The sequence below is a fragment of the Gorilla gorilla genome, chromosome 6 (genome assembly GCF_029281585.2).
Source record: "Gorilla gorilla gorilla isolate KB3781 chromosome 6, NHGRI_mGorGor1-v2.1_pri, whole genome shotgun sequence".
Taxonomy (NCBI): domain Eukaryota; kingdom Metazoa; phylum Chordata; class Mammalia; order Primates; family Hominidae; genus Gorilla; species Gorilla gorilla.
The window spans coordinates 158,136,937-158,154,296 of NC_073230.2; the positions used below are offsets into that span (position 1 = coordinate 158,136,937).

Here is a 17,360-nt window from a genome sequence, read left to right on the forward strand (position 1 = left end):
GTGGGTGACCAGGTGCGTTGTCAATGAGCACTAGTATTTTGAAAGAAATTTTTTCTTCTGAGCAGTAGTTCTGAACAGTGGGCTTAAAATATTCTGTAAACCATGCTGTAACAGATGTGCTGTTGTTGTTCCATCCAGGCTTTGTTGTTCCATTTCTAGTGCACAGGCAGTATAGATTTAGCATAATTCTTTTTTTTTTTTTTTTTTTTTTTGAGACACAGTTTGGCTCTTGTTGCCCAGGCAGGAGTGCAATGGCGCTATCTCGGCTCACCGCAACCTCCGCCTCCTGGGTTCAAGCGATTCTCCTGCCTCAGCCTCCTGGGTAGCTGGGAATACAGGCATGCACCACCACGCCCAGCTAATTTTGTATTTTTAGTAGAGACAGGGTTTCTCCATGTTGGTCAGACTGGTCTCAAACTCCTGACCTCAGGTGATCCACCCGCCTTGGCCTCCCAAAGTGCTAGGATTACAGGCGTGACCCACCATGCCCGGCCTGATTTAGCATAATTCTTAAGAGCCCTAGGGTTTTCAGAATACTAAAATGAACACTGGGTTCAAGTCACCAGCTGCATCAGCCTGTAACAAGAGAGTCAGCTTGTCCTTGGAAGCCAGACATTGACTTCTCTCTAGTTATGAAAGTCCCAGATGACATATTCTTCCAATAGAAAGTTGTTTCTCATACATGAAAATTTGTTGTTTAGTGTAGCCCCCTTCCTCAAGTAATTGTAGCTAGGTGCGTGCCACCATAGCCAACTAATTTTTGTATTTTTAGTAGAGACAGGGTTTTACCATGTTGGTCAGGGTGGTCTTGAACTCCTGACCTCGTGACCTGCCCACCTCGGCCTCCCAAAGTGCTGGGATTACGGGCGTCAGCCACTGTGCCCAGCCCATTCAGAAAATTTTTAAAAACAAGCAGGTAAGTGTTTTAAAAGTCAGGTTTTTTGGCTAGGCATGGTGGGTCATGCCTATAATCCCAGCACTTTGGGAGGTTGAGGCAGGTGGGTCACCTGTGCTCAGGAGTTGAAGAACAGCCTAAGTAACATAGTGAGACCCCATCTTTACCAAAAATACAAAAAATTAGCTGGGCGTGGTGGCACACACCTGTGGTCCCAGCTACTAGGGAGACCGAGGTGGAATAATCACTTGAGCCTGGGAGGCAGAGATTGCAGTAAGCCAAGATCACGCCACTGTAGTCCAGCCTGGGTGACAGAGTGAGACCCTGTCTCAAAAACAAACAAACAAACAAACAAAAGTCAGATGTTTTGAATGGAAAGTTAATCCTCTGGATATCGGTTCAGAGGTTTTCTTATATCCAGTCTTTCCCCCCTCTGCCTTTTTCCTTATAGATATGTATGTGTATAACATCTGGAAGAGAACAAAGATAAGATTGGACTATGTTTAATACACTTCAGCTTTTCTTTTAGGTCAGAACAGGAAGTTGGAAAGGCAACTGTTGCATGTGCTAAAATCTATTTCCCAAATCGCTCCCCATAACCGATGGTCGTTTGGGCTTTCGTCTTACCCCAGCCTCTTATTTCTGCTTTGAGAACACCTTTAGATTTCAGTGGCGTCTAACTGATTTAAAAGACATTGGGTAAAGTAGTCAGTTCTGTTAATTTGCTGTGAATTAAACCATATTCTGCCCACAAGGCTGTGTTTGAGAAATAACTATAGAGAGCTTCAGGGGACTCTCTGGAGCTTGACAAGCTCTCTTGTCAGCTTGCCAACTTGTCCATTTAGTCCAAAAAAAAATAAATAAATAAAGCCATATAGGCCTAGGTTGTAATAGCTAGCACAGCTGTTTTGGTACTGATCAGATGAGGCATGTTGTGTGCAAAGCCTCTATCGGCTGTGCACTTTTTCTTTCAGAAAGAACCCCCAAGACCTGAAGGACTTGCCAATACTATATTCTTCCCCCTCCCAGCATTTAGGAAACAATGACTTGTATCATTTAATAGACAAAGATAATATATCTCATAGAAAGAGCCCAGAATTGGGAATCTGAAAAGTGTGTTTCTAGGGAGTTGGATTCTGTGTCTATACTAACCTAACTTTGTAATTCTGGAAGTTGATTTGTTTTTTGTTTGTTTGTTTGTTTGTTTGTTTGTTTTGAAATGGAGTTTTTTTGCTCTTGTTGCCCAGGCTGGAGTGCAATGGTGCGATCTTGGCTCACTGCAGCCGCTGCCTCCCAGGTTCAAGCAATTCTCTTGCCTCAGCCTCCTGAGTAGCTGGGATTACAGGCGCCTGCCACCACGCCTGACTAATTTTTATTTTTAGTAGAGACAGGGTTTTGCCACGTTGGTCAGGCTCATCTTGAACTCTTGACCTCAAATGATCCACTTGCCTCAGCCTCCCAAAGTTCTGGGCTTACACGCGTGAGTTACCACACCCATCCTGTATGCATTTTTTAAAAGGCTGGTTCTGTGTTATTGTTATAGTTATTTAGAAATAAATATTTGGGGCCGGGCACGGTGGCTCAAGCCTGTAATCCCAGCACTTTGGGAGGCCAAGGCGGGCGGATCATGAGGTCAGGAGATCGAGACCATCCTGGCTAACACGGTGAAACCCCATCTCTACTAAAAACAAAAAAATTAAAAAAAAACTTAGCTGGGCGTGGTGGCAGGTGCCTGTAGTCCCAGCTACTCGGGAGGCTGAGGCAGGGGGGAGAATGGCTTGAACCTGGGAGGCGGAGCTTGCAGTGAGCCATCGCGCCACTGCACTCCAGCCTGGGTGACAGAGCGAGACTCTGTCTCAAAAAAAAAGAAAAGAAAAGAAAAATATTTGGGGCAAAATATAGTGTTCAACAAACCAACATGATTATCTCACCTTCTTATTCAAGTTCATGAAGGCCATTTTTTTTTCCTCCCACAAATTAGAGCCTGGTATTTCAACATCAGATATTCTGTCTTGGATTAAACAAGAAGAAGAGCCTCAGGTTGGGGCCCCACCGGAGTCCAAGGAGAGTGACGTGTACAAAAGCACTTATGCTGGTGAGTATGAAATTAAAGAGGTGTTCATGTCCATATCCAGCTCATGCCAGGACTGACTGAAGAAACAGCAGGTGAAATTTGTAGAGGCAAATATGTGGGAGAAGAATGAGGGAAAGAAAAAGCCATGCTCAACATTATGAATGAAACCAAACAGTCACTAAGATAAATTTGAAGTGAGTGAGAAAATACACTCTTACATGCAAAGACAAATGAGAATTGTCAGAAGAAGAAAAATAAGTGCATACAGATGAACCAAAATTATGGGGATGGGGAAAGTCAGAAGAAGATTTGAAAATCATGTAGAAAGGGTAGAAAACGTGGGAGTGGGATGGGGAGACAAGCCCTGGAGACAGAAATGGCCGTGGAGAGGTGTAAATGGGAATGTTAATTAAGAGCCCTCCCTCAGTGAAAGGAAAATCAATGATGGGAGAAGAAATAGAAGTATCTTCCTTCTAAGATACTTTTGCCATTTGTATTGTAGAAGAGAATCTCAAGATCAGAAGGGTCCCAGTCATTTATACAGCTTAATGCATTCTGTTTTTTTTAGTATTTTCTGTGCTCCGTGTTCTTTTAGACTGGGAAACACAAATGAAAAATAAGATAGTTTTAGCTCTTGGAAAAACTTATACTAGGGACATACATATGAGTACTAGGCAAGCCTGTTAAGTGTCAAGGATGAGTAGGGTGGATGACTTATATAAATGAATGAGAAGTTTCAGGAACATGCATCAGGTTTGGCTTGGTGACTCGTGCCTGTAAGCCCAGCATTTTGGGAGGAGGTTGAGGCAGGTGGATCACTCGAGCCCAGGAGTTCAAGACCAGCCCGGGTAACATAGGGAGACCCTGTCTCTAAAAAAAATGAAAATATGCATCAGTTTTAGTTTAGGTATTTAGATAAGACCTAAAGAAGGGCATAAAGCCTCAATTGTACCTTAAAAGATTGGTATGATATGGCTGGGTATAATTTGGAAAGATGGGGAGAGAGGGGTAGCATTCTGCAAAAGGGAGGACAGAATAAGTCAAGATGCATAGCAGAAATGTGTACTCTGTTCTCAGGGGAAGTAAAGAGACAGCTGACCACAGTGATGGGTTGATCTGATAGAATACAGAGAAATAGGAATAGATAATTATGTGATTTTAGGCTTTGTCACAACAGGCAATAGAGAAAGTTCTTAAGTAGAGGTAAAATATAGTGAAAGTAATGTTGGGAAGATTGATGCCAAGGACTTTCTGTTTCTTAACAGATAGCATAGAAGAGGTACAGTGTTAAATTTTCTGATGAGGGCTGGGTGTGGTGGCTCATGCCTGTAATCCCAGCACTTTGGGAGGCTGAGGCAGGTGGACTACTTGACGCCAGGTGTTCGAGACCCCTGGTCAACATGGCAAAACCCCATCTCTACTAAAAATATAAAAATTACCTGAGCACGGCTGGACGCGGTGGCTCATGCCTGTAATCCCAGCACTTTGGGAGGCCGAGGTGGGTGGATCATGAGGTCAGGAGATCGAGACCATCCTGGCTAACACGGTGAAACCCTGTCTCTACTAAAAAGACAAAAAAATTAGTTGGGCATGGTGGCGGGTGCCTGTAGTCCCAGCTACTCGGGAGGCTGAGGCAGGAGAATGGCGTGAACCCGGGAGGCGGAGCTTGCAGTGAGCCGAGTTTGTGCCACTGCACTCCAGCCTGGGCGACAGAGCGAGACTCCGTCTCAAAAAAAAAATTACCTGAGCACGGTAGTGCATGCCTGTAATCCCAGCTACTCAGGAGGCTAAGGCAGGAGAATCACTTGAACCCAGGAAGTGGAGGCTGCAGTGAGCTGAGGTCACGCCACTGTACTCCATCGTGGGCGACAAAATGTGATCCTGTCATAAAATAAATTTAAAGTGTCATTTCATTTCTCTGATGATTTGCCACAGAGACCACAGATGTCTCGGTTATTATTGCAGCCTTCTGCTGAATTTCTGATCTGAGCTTCGAGTGATCTGTTAGAGCTGGGTAGGAATGCATGAGAGTTGCTAGTGAGACAGTTATTGATGGGTATAACTCTGGAGTCTTTTCTTTCAGATGAAGAGCTTGTCATCAAAGCTGAAGGCCTTGCTAGATCCTCGTTGTGCCCTGAGGTTCCAGTCCCTTTCTCTTCTCCACCAGCAGCAGCAAAGGATGCTTTTTCAGATGTGGCTTTCAAAAGCCAGCAGTCTACATCCATGACACCTTTTGGACGTCCAGCCGCTGACCTGCCTGAAGCCTCTGAGGGACAAGTGACTTTTACTCAGTTGGGTAGCTATCCCCTCCCACCTCCAGTTGGCGAGCAGGTGTTCTCATGCCACCACTGTGGCAAGAATCTCAGCCAAGACATGTTGCTGACCCACCAATGTAGCCATGCTACTGAGCACCCGTTACCCTGTGCCCAGTGCCCTAAGCACTTTACTCCACAGGCAGACCTCAGCAGCACCTCCCAGGACCATGCCAGCGAGACACCCCCCACCTGCCCACACTGTGCCAGGACTTTTACTCACCCATCAAGACTTACCTACCATCTTCGGGTCCATAACAGCACTGAGCGTCCTTTCCCCTGTCCTGATTGCCCCAAGCGCTTTGCTGACCAGGCTCGACTCACCAGCCACCGGAGAGCTCATGCAAGTGAAAGGCCCTTCCGCTGTGCCCAGTGCGGCAGGAGCTTCAGCTTGAAAATCAGCCTCCTGCTCCATCAGCGGGGTCATGCACAAGAGCGCCCTTTCTCCTGCCCTCAGTGTGGCATTGACTTCAACGGCCACTCGGCCCTGATCCGCCACCAGATGATCCACACAGGCGAGCGTCCTTACCCCTGCACTGACTGCAGTAAGAGCTTCATGCGCAAGGAGCACCTGCTGAACCACCGGCGGCTGCACACAGGCGAGCGGCCCTTCAGTTGTCCTCATTGTGGCAAGAGCTTCATCCGCAAGCACCACCTAATGAAACACCAGCGCATCCACACCGGGGAGCGACCCTACCCCTGCTCCTACTGTGGCAGGAGCTTCCGCTACAAACAGACACTCAAGGACCACCTCCGTTCGGGCCACAATGGAGGCTGTGGGGGTGATAGTGACCCATCAGGTCAGCCACCCAACCCACCAGGTCCCCTCATAACTGGGCTTGAAACTTCTGGCCTGGGTGTCAACACTGAAGGTCTAGAGACCAACCAATGGTATGGGGAAGGGAGTGGAGGGGGAGTTTTGTAAATCCAAATCTCTGTGGCTTCATGCTTATATATGCTCACAGCAGGGCACAAAATCCAAGAGAAGGTCTGTGAGCCCCATCCAACACCCACAGTAATTATTATCTGGCACATCAATGAATTTGGGGTCCTATACCCTTGACTAGAGACATGCTTGTGTTTTGGAATTTCACACCCTTACAGGAATACCACATTTTGAAACCCAGAAAGACCTGGAAAGGAGCCCAGCATGGCCATCTTTTCAAAGATACAACAAAAGCAGAAGTTACAAGAATATTGCGGAGAGGTTGGAAAGCAGGATTTAACCTCTAGTTCTCTTGTTCTCAGAGAACAACAGGTTGATAGCAGATTATGTCTCTAGGTAGAGACAGATACATGAGAAGAGCCTCCAAAACTGGAAGCCCATCATAAGGCATGAGAATGTTTAACTATAAAGCCTTTTATTAGTTCCTTGATAGCTAAGATGGTTGTTGGAGAAAGTGCTTAAGCCACTGTTTATGTTGCTGCCTCCTCTCTCAAAACCAGCCAAGATCTGTTCACACACCTCTGTGGCTGTCTTTCCCTGAAACATGGTAACTCAAGACTGCCTGCCTAGGTTTCTTAGATTAATTATTCACATAAATTTTGTTTAATATTGGTTGAACAAGAAATCTGACTTTAAAAGATTATTAAGGAGAATATTCCTTAACTATACTGGCTTGATTTGAAACAGGCTCTTATTGCCATTTAAACTGCCAGAAATCTTTGCCAAGGTCCTGGTTAAAAAAATTGGAAACAGTTTTCTTAGCCCCAGCTTTAAAAGCTAGAGATCTCAGAGAAATAGCTGGCTTAACAATGACAGAACAGCCTAAAATTTGTGCCTACACCATGTTCTGAGAGTCGTTCACATCAAATTCTTATCTTTTCCAAGCCAGTAAGTTGGCTTCTCCATTCCTGGTGTCTGATATTCTTGACAATCATCAGCAACAAAGATCACAGCACTTTCCAGAAGCATGGAGCTTCAGAAAGTGCCAGTGAACTCTTGGTCCTCAGTAGTGAGATGATAACAGTGTTGTAATGCAGCTTCCTTGAGCCATCAGAGAGAGTGTGTGTTCACCCTATTTGGCTGTATCCCATTGGCAGTGGACAGATTGAGGAACTTCCTAGATCACTGAGAGCTAAGCACCATGCATAGACAACAGTTTGTTCTTGCCTGTGTTGCTTTTAGGGACTTTGACTACCACGTGTTCTTTTCTTGGGGTGATTTAATCACCTGGGAGCATCTGAGTCTGCTCCTAAGTGGCTTTGCAACTGGGCCTAAGTTCTGTTTCCTTTATGGATCTCAAATTTTCATCTGCAAAATGAGGCTGTTGAAAGGAAAAAAAGTGAGCCTCTAGGAATTATTCAAAAAAAGTCTTGTGATACATTCCTTTTCCTGCCAAAGTTCTGTCTCTGTCTTTGGCTTCTGTCCAGGCAAAGCTAAATAAGACAGCAAAGTCAAAGCAGATAAATTCTTGTTGAAACTTGACTAAAATTTATTTGATTTGTTGTTTTACTCCCACTTGGAATCCTGAGGTAGAAGACAGAATGCAGAAGTCTTACATCTTGGGCAGAAAACTGGTTTATTCCTATACTCTTGTTTCCTCTGCTTCTTCCTGAGGTCTAGAACAAGGTCTGGAAATGTTTAGACAGGATATTTTCTTGATGAAGTGATAAGGAAAGGACCCATTTTTTTGCTCATCACCTAGCCCAACCTTCACTCTCTCTAGTTATGCATAACAACACTAGAAGAAGGTGTTGGCCCAGCTAACTTTGCTTCTGGGAAGGCTATGTCTGAACATGTTGCTCTGTAGGATAATCACACTTAGAAAACATCTGCTCCATGACATTCACATACCAGGGACCATGGGAGACACAAGAAATGTGTGTCTGCTGTCATAGTGAAAAAGCCCAATAATACAGAACAAGACATGATGGGCAATACCCTAGCATATTGGGATTAAGAGCTTTCTAGCCAGAATCTGGACCTATACCATGGGAAAATTTAGGGGTGCTGGGAATCCCAAAGCCAAGGTTCTGGCTTCATTGGCAACCCACTAGGAACTTGAATGTGAGATTCAGCTCTAGTTTGCACCTTGATTTCCCCAGTGAAAAGGGAGAAGAGCCAAAGTATTGTCTAGGTGCTGAGTTCCCTTTTCTGAGTGGATTTCAAGCATTTGCCAGGGTATGCTGGAGGAGGGACTCCTAAAGTAGGTGAGATGTGGGACTAGGTAACACTTTAAATACTTTTTTACTCAAAGACTTGCCAAGAACACAGCTTATTAGTGAAAGAGACCTGTGGATTGAAATGGCTGCAGATAGATCCCGCAGTCCCTTCTGAAAGGAACTGTGTAGCCAGCAGGGACCTAAACTTTGGCAAAAAGTGAACACAATTCAAATACGAATGAAGCAAGAGCCCTCAAATGGAACGAAAGGCGATGTGCAAGGCCATCCCAGAGAGACGGAAGCAGGTGCGATACTAAGCCTCAGCCCAAGAATAAAAGAGAGTTCAACTGTTACTCTTTTCTTTCATCAATCCCCTATCAGTTAGAACTGCAGGCCAGCTCCAAAGAGTGTTTGCTTAAGATTCAAAAGTGGGTAAGTAAAATGGATCAGTGGGAAGGATAAGGTGTCCAACAGAAAGTGTGGAGGAGAAACTCTGGGCCCATCAAGTGCTCCTGAGAGAAACCATGCAATTTAACACTTCAGTTAAAGAAATACATGAGAACTGCTTGTCATGACCAGACAAGATAGGAAAGGGGAAACCCCAGAAACGTGCTCTTCATCTGTCAGCCTTTTGGACCAAGAAGCTGTCACTATCACACATAAGCACCATTCCCTTAGAGTGGATCCAGGTGTTGACTATAACCAGATTTACTCTTTGCTTACTAGATTTTCCATTGTCACCATTGGATGAACCTCTGGTTTAGCCACAGTTGTGAAAATAAATGGAAGTTGGTTGATTGTCTAGAAAGTGCAAGAAGATGGCCCTGCTCCTTTTCTGCTGAACATTTAGTATTGGAAACTCCTACTTCCCTTTTCATTAATAATGTGTGCAAGTTTCCTATTAGCGGGGAAGGTGTGGGGCTCTGCTGGGCTTCTCTTGAGCATATCTGAGAAATGATGTTCATGTCTATCTCAACCAGGACCAGACCCTGTGACTTACTAGGTAATAACAGTCCACAAAAGCCTCGTTGATATTAAAAAAAAAAAAAAAAAAAAGACCTCATTCCAAATGGAATGGGAATCCCAAATTTCTGCTCAGATTTTCTCTGAGGGGCAGGACTCCCGCCCTTCCTCTCATGTCTTAGCTTCTTAAACTACAAAAAGCATCCTCAGTGACTGCCTGAGGGCAGCTCAGTAGCCATGAACAAAAGCATCTTTCTGTCTTTCTCAAAAATATTTTCTTACGGACAAGGACCTCTGATGTCACCAAATATGTTTCTTTTTCTTTCTTTGTGCCTGATTTTTTTTTTTTTTTTTTTTGAGACGGAGTCTTGCTCTGTTGCCCAGGCTGGAGTGCAGTGGCACGGTCTCGGCTCACTGCACTCTGCCTCCCCGGTTCACTCCATTCTCCTGCCTCAGCCTCCTGAGTAGCTGGGACTACAGGCGCCTGCCACCACGCTCAGCTAAGTTTTGTATTTTTAGTAGAGACGGGGTTTCACCATGTTAGCCAGGATGGTCCCGATCTCCTGACTTTGTGATCCGCCCGCCTCGGCCTCCCAAAGTGCTGGGATTACAGGCATGAGCCACCGCGCCCGGCAACCTGATTGATATTTCTAACCCTGTTCTCTTTAGTCTTGGTTTTTTGTTTGTTTTTGCTGAAAAATTCTTTTTAGAGAAGTCTCACTGTGTTGCTGTGTTGCTCAGGCTGGTCTTGAACTCCTAGGTTCAAGTGATCCTCCTGCCAAGGCCTCCCAAAGAGCTGGGATTATAGGTGTGAGCCTCCTTGCCTGGCCTAGCTCCAGTTCTTCATCTGTAGCAAAGGAGCAGTCATTTCTCACAGGGTTTATACACAGAGGCTGTTCTTTGTTTTTGGTTTTGGTTTTTGAGACGGAGTCTGGCTCTATGGCCCAGGCTGGAGTGCACTGGCACGATGTCGGCTTACTGCAACCTCTGCCTCCTGGCTTCAAGTGATTGTCCTGCCTCAGCATCTGAGTAGCTGGGATTACAGGTGCACACCACCACACCTAGCTAATTTTTGTATTTTCAGTAGAGATGGAGTTTCACCATGTTGGTCAGGCCGGTCTCGAACTCCTGACCTTGTGATCTGCCTGCCTTGGCCTCCCAAAGTGCTGGGATTACCGTGCCTGGTCAGTTCTTTGTTTTAAAATGTTTCAGACTCTTACAAGCAAAAGATACTCAAGTTAGATCAAATTGGTGGGGGTAGGGAGTGTGCAGGGCCTTAACAACAATACATCATGTATGTTAGTACAGCTTAATGGTTATGAGCAGGGACTCTGGAGTCCTCGATTCAAGTCCTGACATCGTAAGTAAGATAACTGATGTATTATTTAACCATCCTGAGCCTTAGTTTCCTTATCTATAAGATAGGGATAATAATACCTGTGTCTCAGAGGTGTTAAGGCTCAAGAGGAAACCTATGTAGTATGTAACACGGGACGCTGACAGGAGGTGTTCAGTATATCAGCTATCAGATTTTACAGGACCAACCAGACGGGGGTCATAAAGCTGGGCTGAATTTGAAGTGAAGGTGCCAAAAACGGAGGCTGCTCTGCAGAAGAACTATCATGGGCCAGAGCATATTGTTTCTTGCAGAAAACAATATGGAAGGTTCTGTGTATGTATCTAGAAGGTTAGGTTTATGTATCTTGCAGGAGTCATTTGTCACTTTCTAGGATGTTATTCCTTCTGGCCTTGTTTTAGTTTCTTTTTAAATGAGTAACTGGCCACAATCATGTATACACACATTCACAATGACTTTTCTCAACTTGGTCAATTAAATTGCCTCTTCAAAAAAAAAAAAAAAATTTACCCTAAGACCAACCTCCTGGCCGGGTGTGGTGGCTCACGCCTGTAATCCCAGCACTTTCGGAGGCCGAGGCGGGTGGATCACGAGGTCAGGAGATCGAGACCATCCTGGCTAACACGGTGAAACCCCGGCTCTACTAAAAAATAGAAAAAATTAGTCGGGTGTGGTGGTGGGCGCCTGTAGTCCCAGCTACTCAGGAGGCTGAGGCAGGAGAATGGCGTGAACCCAGGAGGCGGAGCTTGCAGCGATCTGAGATTGTGCCACTGCACTCCAGCCTGGGCAACAGAGCGAGACTCTTGTCTCAAAAAAAAAAAAAAAGACCATCCTCCCATCAAAGAAGGCAGATATTCCAGCCCAGAGACGCTTCAAAAGCAATGTCCTGCAATGCTCTCAAAAATTCCCAGGTTACATTTCAAATAAAGTACTTGATAAAGGCTGGGCACGGTGGCTCATGCCTGTAATCCCAGCACTTTGGGAGGCTGAGGCGGGCGGATCACCTGAGGTCAGGAGTTTGAGACCAGCCTGGCCAACATGGCAAAACCCCATCTCTGCTAAAAACACAATTAGTTGGGCGTGGTGGTGGGTACCTGTAATTCCAGCTACTCGGGAGTCTGAGGCAGGAGAATCGCTTGAACCCTGGAGGTGGAAGTTGCAGTGAGCCGAGATTGCGGCACTGTACACCAGGCTGGGTGACAAGGGTGAAACTCCATCTAAAAAAAAAAAATCCATAAAATACTTAATAAAACCTCATTGAGCTATGTGGCTTTATGTTTACTAGCAAAGCTAGTATTTACTGTAAAATCTTAAAACTGGTCTAAAACTTAAGCTACCAAAGAACAGAGGCCATGTATTATTTTGTATTCCTCATGATGCCACATGCTGTTAGGCACATGGTTGCTCAATGAATGATCATATAGTATGAAGACCACCAGAAGTAGGAGTTAAAAAGTGGATGATGGTCCTTGCTTAACATTCTCTACTTGTATGGGGCAAACTACCTAATTTACAAAGATGTTATTTTCCTCTCTCTAATGTGAAGATTGAACAACATGGTAATATAAGTTCCTTTATTCTGGAGTAGGATTGCCAGAATTGGGGAAAAGGCCCTTCAATTACAAAATTACAGAATTTAAGATTTTACTTTTGGGTCCTGTTCTCTTGTCTGGTTTCTTCCTAGATTCTGCCCTAGTGAGTGATTGTTCTGCAAAGCAGTATAAACACCTTGGAGAGGTAGGCGTTTTCACAGACTAAAGAGTCTCATTCTATCCATACTATAATAACTCCAAAGCTACACAAACTGAAAAAGTTTAGCAAAAGTATAATATTTTGTTTTAAATATGAAGTATATATTTAATTCACTTTTTCAAAACACAGGAAAACAGTAATTCTTTTGCTAGGGTGCTAGGGTAATTCAATGAGTGCTTTTCCCTATAAATTTTGTGTAACGTAAAGCTCTTTGTGGAAACCTTTTTTTTTTTTTTTTTTTTTTTTGAGATGGAGTCTCGTTCTGTTGCCCATGCTAGAGTGCAGTGGCCCAATCTCGGCTCGTTGCAACCTCTGGCTCCCAGGTTCAAGCAATTCTCCTGCCTCAGCCTCCCAAGTAGCTGGGATAACAGGCGCCTGCCACCATGCCCAGCTAATTTTTGTATTTTTAGTAGAGATGGGGTTTCACCATGTTGGCCAGGCCGATCTCCTGACCTCAAATAATCCACTTGTCTTGGCCTCCCAAAGTAGTGGGATTACAGCCACCAAGCCCAGCTGAGTGTTTTTTTTTTTTTTTGAGACGGAGTCTCTGTCCCCCAGGCTGGAGTGCAGTGGCACGATCTCAGCTCACTGCAGTCTCCCAGGCTGGAGCGCGGTGGCGTGGTTTTGGCTCACTGCAACCTCTGCCTCCCGGGTTCAAGAGATTGTCCTGCCTCAGCTTCCCGAGTAGCTGGGACTACAGGCGACACCACACCCAGCTAATTTTTTATTTTTAGTAGAGACAGGGTTTTACCATGTTGGCTAGGCTAGTCCTGAATTCCTGACCTCAGGTGATCCGCCCGCCTTGGCCTCCCAAAGTGCTGGGATTACAGGAGTGAGCCACCGCGCCCGGCCCGTGTAAAGCATTTTTAATGTTTTTGTAAGAATAAGGATTATTGTCATGAAAAAGGTCCTGGAAAGCAAGTCAGGAGGCCAGAGTTTTAACCTTGCTTTCAGTTTTCTCATTCATAATGTGAGGATAATACCTAGTTTATGAAGGTGTTGTGAAGATCAAATGAGGAAAGTTTTTTTTTTTTTTTTTGAGATGGAGTCTTGCTCTGTCACCCAGGCTGGAGTGCAGTGGTGCGATCTCAGCTCACTGCAACCTCTGCCTCCGGGGTTCAAGCGATTCTCCTGCCTCAGCCTCCTGTGTAGCTGGGAATACAGGCGTGCACACCCCCGCCTCCCCCGGCTAATTTTTGTATTTTTAGTAGAGAGGGGGTTTCACGGTGTTGGTCAGGCTGGTCTTGAACTCCTGACCTCGTGATCCACCCTCCTCGGCCTCCCAAAGTGGTGGGATTACAGGTGTGAGCCACGGCACCTGGCAGGAAAGATTTTAAAGTGCTTTGAAGTCTATATGTCAAACATAAGAAGACAGTGTTGATATAGTAGTTGCAGGAGAATTACTTTGTTAACCAGTTAAACAATATCATGGGTCATATTGATGTTTCTCTTCATTCAAGACTGGGCAGAGGCTGGGTGTGATGGCTCACTCATGTTATCCCACCACTTTGGGAGGCTGAGGCAGGAGGATCACTTGAGCCCAGGAGTTTGAGACCAGCCTGAACAACATAGTGAGACCGCCATCTCTACCAAAAAAATTTTTTAAAAGCTGGGTGTGGTGGCACATGCCTGTAGTCTCAGCTACTTGGAGGCTGAGGTAGGAGAATCCCTTCAGCCTGGGAGGTTGAGGCTGCAGTGAGCCATGATTGCGCCACTGCACTCCAGCCTGGGTGACAGAGTGAGACCTTGTTGCAAAAAAAAAAAAAAAAAAAGCAGTAGTTGTTTGTTTCCAATTTGCTTGCCTATGATGAGGAGAAGCTAGCCCAATATTGCAATTTGGGGAGCAATGGGAGAAGTGGAAGTATGGACAGAGATGAAAAAATGTAATGCCAAAATATTAGTTTTACATGTGTAGTGTGTTTAGCTCTGGCAGCAACTTTTGTAAGATAACCACTTGTATGTATAGTAAGAATTAGAACATCAGGAAGGCAGGCACGTTACTAGAGAGAGTTGACTAAACAAGCAGGATTCCAAATTAAGGATGTACATCAATCTGTGTACATCAGGTCAGTTCTTGGCCTTGAGTTCATAATTTTAAAAAATTGTATAAGACAATACCTACAAGCCACCCTCAGTGATTAAAGAGCAGGATAAAAACAAGAATAATTACACCAATCATATTTATGTTATTAGCCAAGAAAGTAGTCATTTAGGGTGTTTATTTTCCCAGATGATCTTGTGGGGCTGAGACAAGGAGATGAGGAGTAGGAGGAAGATTCTGTTGCACTAGTTGTTTTTGGCTGAACTTTACAATAACCTGGGGAGCTTAAAAAAAAATTTATGCCAAGGCCCACCATGGTATGATTTAATTGGTGTGTGATAAGACCTGGATGTTTTGTTTTTTAGAGTTCCCCCAGGTGATTTTAATGTGCCTGCAAGGTACAGAAGATCAGAGAGAAAGTGAATTATTGGACTGGAAATGGCTACTTAGCCTGCTTTACTGGAGCAGGGAGCTGTGGATTGGAGATTAATAAAGAGTCTTTGAATCCACAATGGGAAGTCATAATTTGATTCTAGAAGCAGGACTCAGAAGGATATAAAGCTATGGGAATGGTGGTTGAAAAAGTTCTGACCTCAATAGTTAGGAGCTCTAGAGTCGGTGGGAAAAGCAGCATTCACTTCAGGCTGCAGAGCTGTGTCCAGAGCCTGTGATTAAAAAAAGTTGGCAGGACTGGGGGAGCACAGATGAGACTGGCACCCCATGCCTATGCTGTAGACCTAACTAACTTCCAGAATGGTGAGGCTAGTGCCTCCTTGTAAGAGCAGTTTAGTGAAGAACAAGAAGAGACTTTAGTGACATCCTTACCAACTTGGATTTAACAATAACACATTTCTTTTTTGTTATTGTTGTTTTTTTTTGTTTTGAGACGGAGTCTCACTCTGTGGACCAGGCTGGAGTGCACTGGCGCGATCTTGGCTCACTGCAAGCTCCGCCTTCCGGGTTTGCGTCATTCTCTGCCTCAGCCTCCGGAGTAGCTGGGACTACAGGTGCCTGGCCTTTTATTTTATTTTATTTTATTTTATCTTATGTAATGTTATGTTATGTAATGTTATGTTATGTTATGTTATGTTATTTATTTGTATTTTTAGTAGAGACAGACGTGGTTTCACTGTATTAGCCAGGATGTTCTCTGTCTCCTGACCTGGTGATCCGCCTGCCTCAGCCTCCCAAAGTGTTGGGATTACAGGCTTGAGTCACCGCGCCCGGCCAACACTTGGTTTTAATGCCTTATTTTTGAATTTGGAAGAACTAGGATGTTTCTGTATAAGCACTAGACTTTATTTTACATGAATTTCGGCCATTAGTAGTAATCAAATCTGCACTTGAAAGGTTGCTGGGCGCGGTGGCTCATGCCTGTAATCCCAGCACTTTGAGAGGCTGAGGTGGATCACTTGAGGTCAGGAGTTCGAGACTAGCCTGGCCAACATGGCGAAACCCCATCTCTACTAAAAATACAAAAATTAGCCGGGGATGGCGGCACATGCCTGTAATCCCAGCTACTTGGGAGGCTGAGGCAGGAGAATCACTTGAACCCAGGAGGCAGAAGTTGCAGTGAGGAGATCGCACCACTGCACTCCAGCCTGGGCAACAGAGCCAGACTCAGTCTCAAGGAAAAAAAAAAAAAAAGTTGAAATCGAAAGGTTGTCTACTGAGGAGATTCAAGAGAACATATAGCAATTACCAACATAAAACCTGTCATCTGCATAAAGAGTTTCTAAGCCCTAGGTGTCTGTTGTGTTAGTATGTTAGTAGCATAGTCAGTTACCTGAGCAGTGGAGAGATACCATGGAGTCACTAAGAACTGATGAGAAGCCAGTGAACTTTACTCATCTATAGTGTCAAAACTTGTAAAGGTAATGAAATGCTTATTTGAAGGAGATTGAGAATGAACTCAAGAGGAAAAAAGTATTTTCTCCAAACATTGCATATGTATAAAGCAAAAATTTTCAGAAATAAGAGAAGGAGAACATGTATGTGTTTGGGTGTTTAAGTTTGAAATAAAATGTTGCCAAAAGGAGGGTCTGTAAAGGGCAGAGATATTAAAAAATGCCTTTGCAAGAGCAAATTGCCCTAAAACTTTGTAATACAAAATATTTGACTGTATTTCTCCCCCACCCCCACATTAATACTTTCTGCCCCTTTAAGTGGTCTGGGAGCTTTGTCACCTTACTCCTAGTGCCGATCCCCTCCATAAAGCCCTGCCTCTGATTTTTTTATCACACTGAGGCTGTCACTTGTATTGTAACCTAAATTGTTGCTTGGTCCAATGCAGTGGTTCATGCCTGTAACCCCAGCACTTTGGGAGGCCGAGGCAGGCAGATTGCCTGAGTTCAGGAGTCGAGACCAGCCTGGGCAACACGGTGAAACTCCGTCTCTACTAAAATACAAAAAAATTGGCTGAGTATGGTGGCACGTGCCTGTAGTCCCAGCTACTCGGGAGGCTGAGGCAGGAGAATAGCTTGAACCTGGGAGGCGGAGGTTGCAGTGATTGGGTGACACAGCAAGACTCTGTCTCCAAAAAAAAAGAGTTACTCTTCCTTGGAGTTTGGCATAACTAGGCACAGTGTCCTAAAATGAAGGTGGAAAGCTGTGACCAGGGACATGCCAGTGGTGGATGAAGCCTGAGAAGCTGAGCTGCCTTCCTTTCCCTATCCCGGTGACCACATTGGTACTTCGTAGCCTGCTCATTAAATTAGGTATGGAGTGCAAATTTGGTTACCCTCTCCACTTAACTAACAGTGAGTCTAGAGGTTTTCTTCCTCAAAGCTTTATTGCAGTTGTTGAAAAGACGGAGAGCACCAGAAATCTTTAGGAAATAGTAGACGTAAATGTTCTGGCGT

The 17,360-nt window shown here is 44.7% G+C and overlaps 1 protein-coding gene across 6 annotated transcripts in view; it reads left to right on the forward strand.

The window, feature by feature from the left end:
* ZNF398 (zinc finger protein 398) overlaps window positions 1-9,194 on the forward strand; it is a 53,716-nt gene extending 44,522 nt beyond the window's left edge. For all 6 annotated transcript variants that reach the window (XM_055392324.2, XM_055392323.2, XM_004046437.4 and 3 more), the window contains 2 exons: window positions 2,877-2,990; window positions 5,053-9,194. In XM_055392324.2, the coding sequence (XP_055248299.1) occupies window positions 2,877-2,990; window positions 5,053-6,206 (1,268 nt within the window). In that variant the 3' untranslated portion in view covers window positions 6,207-9,194. The remainder of the gene's footprint in view (window positions 1-2,876; window positions 2,991-5,052) is intronic.
* The last annotated feature ends 8,166 nt before the right edge of the window (window positions 9,195-17,360 follow it).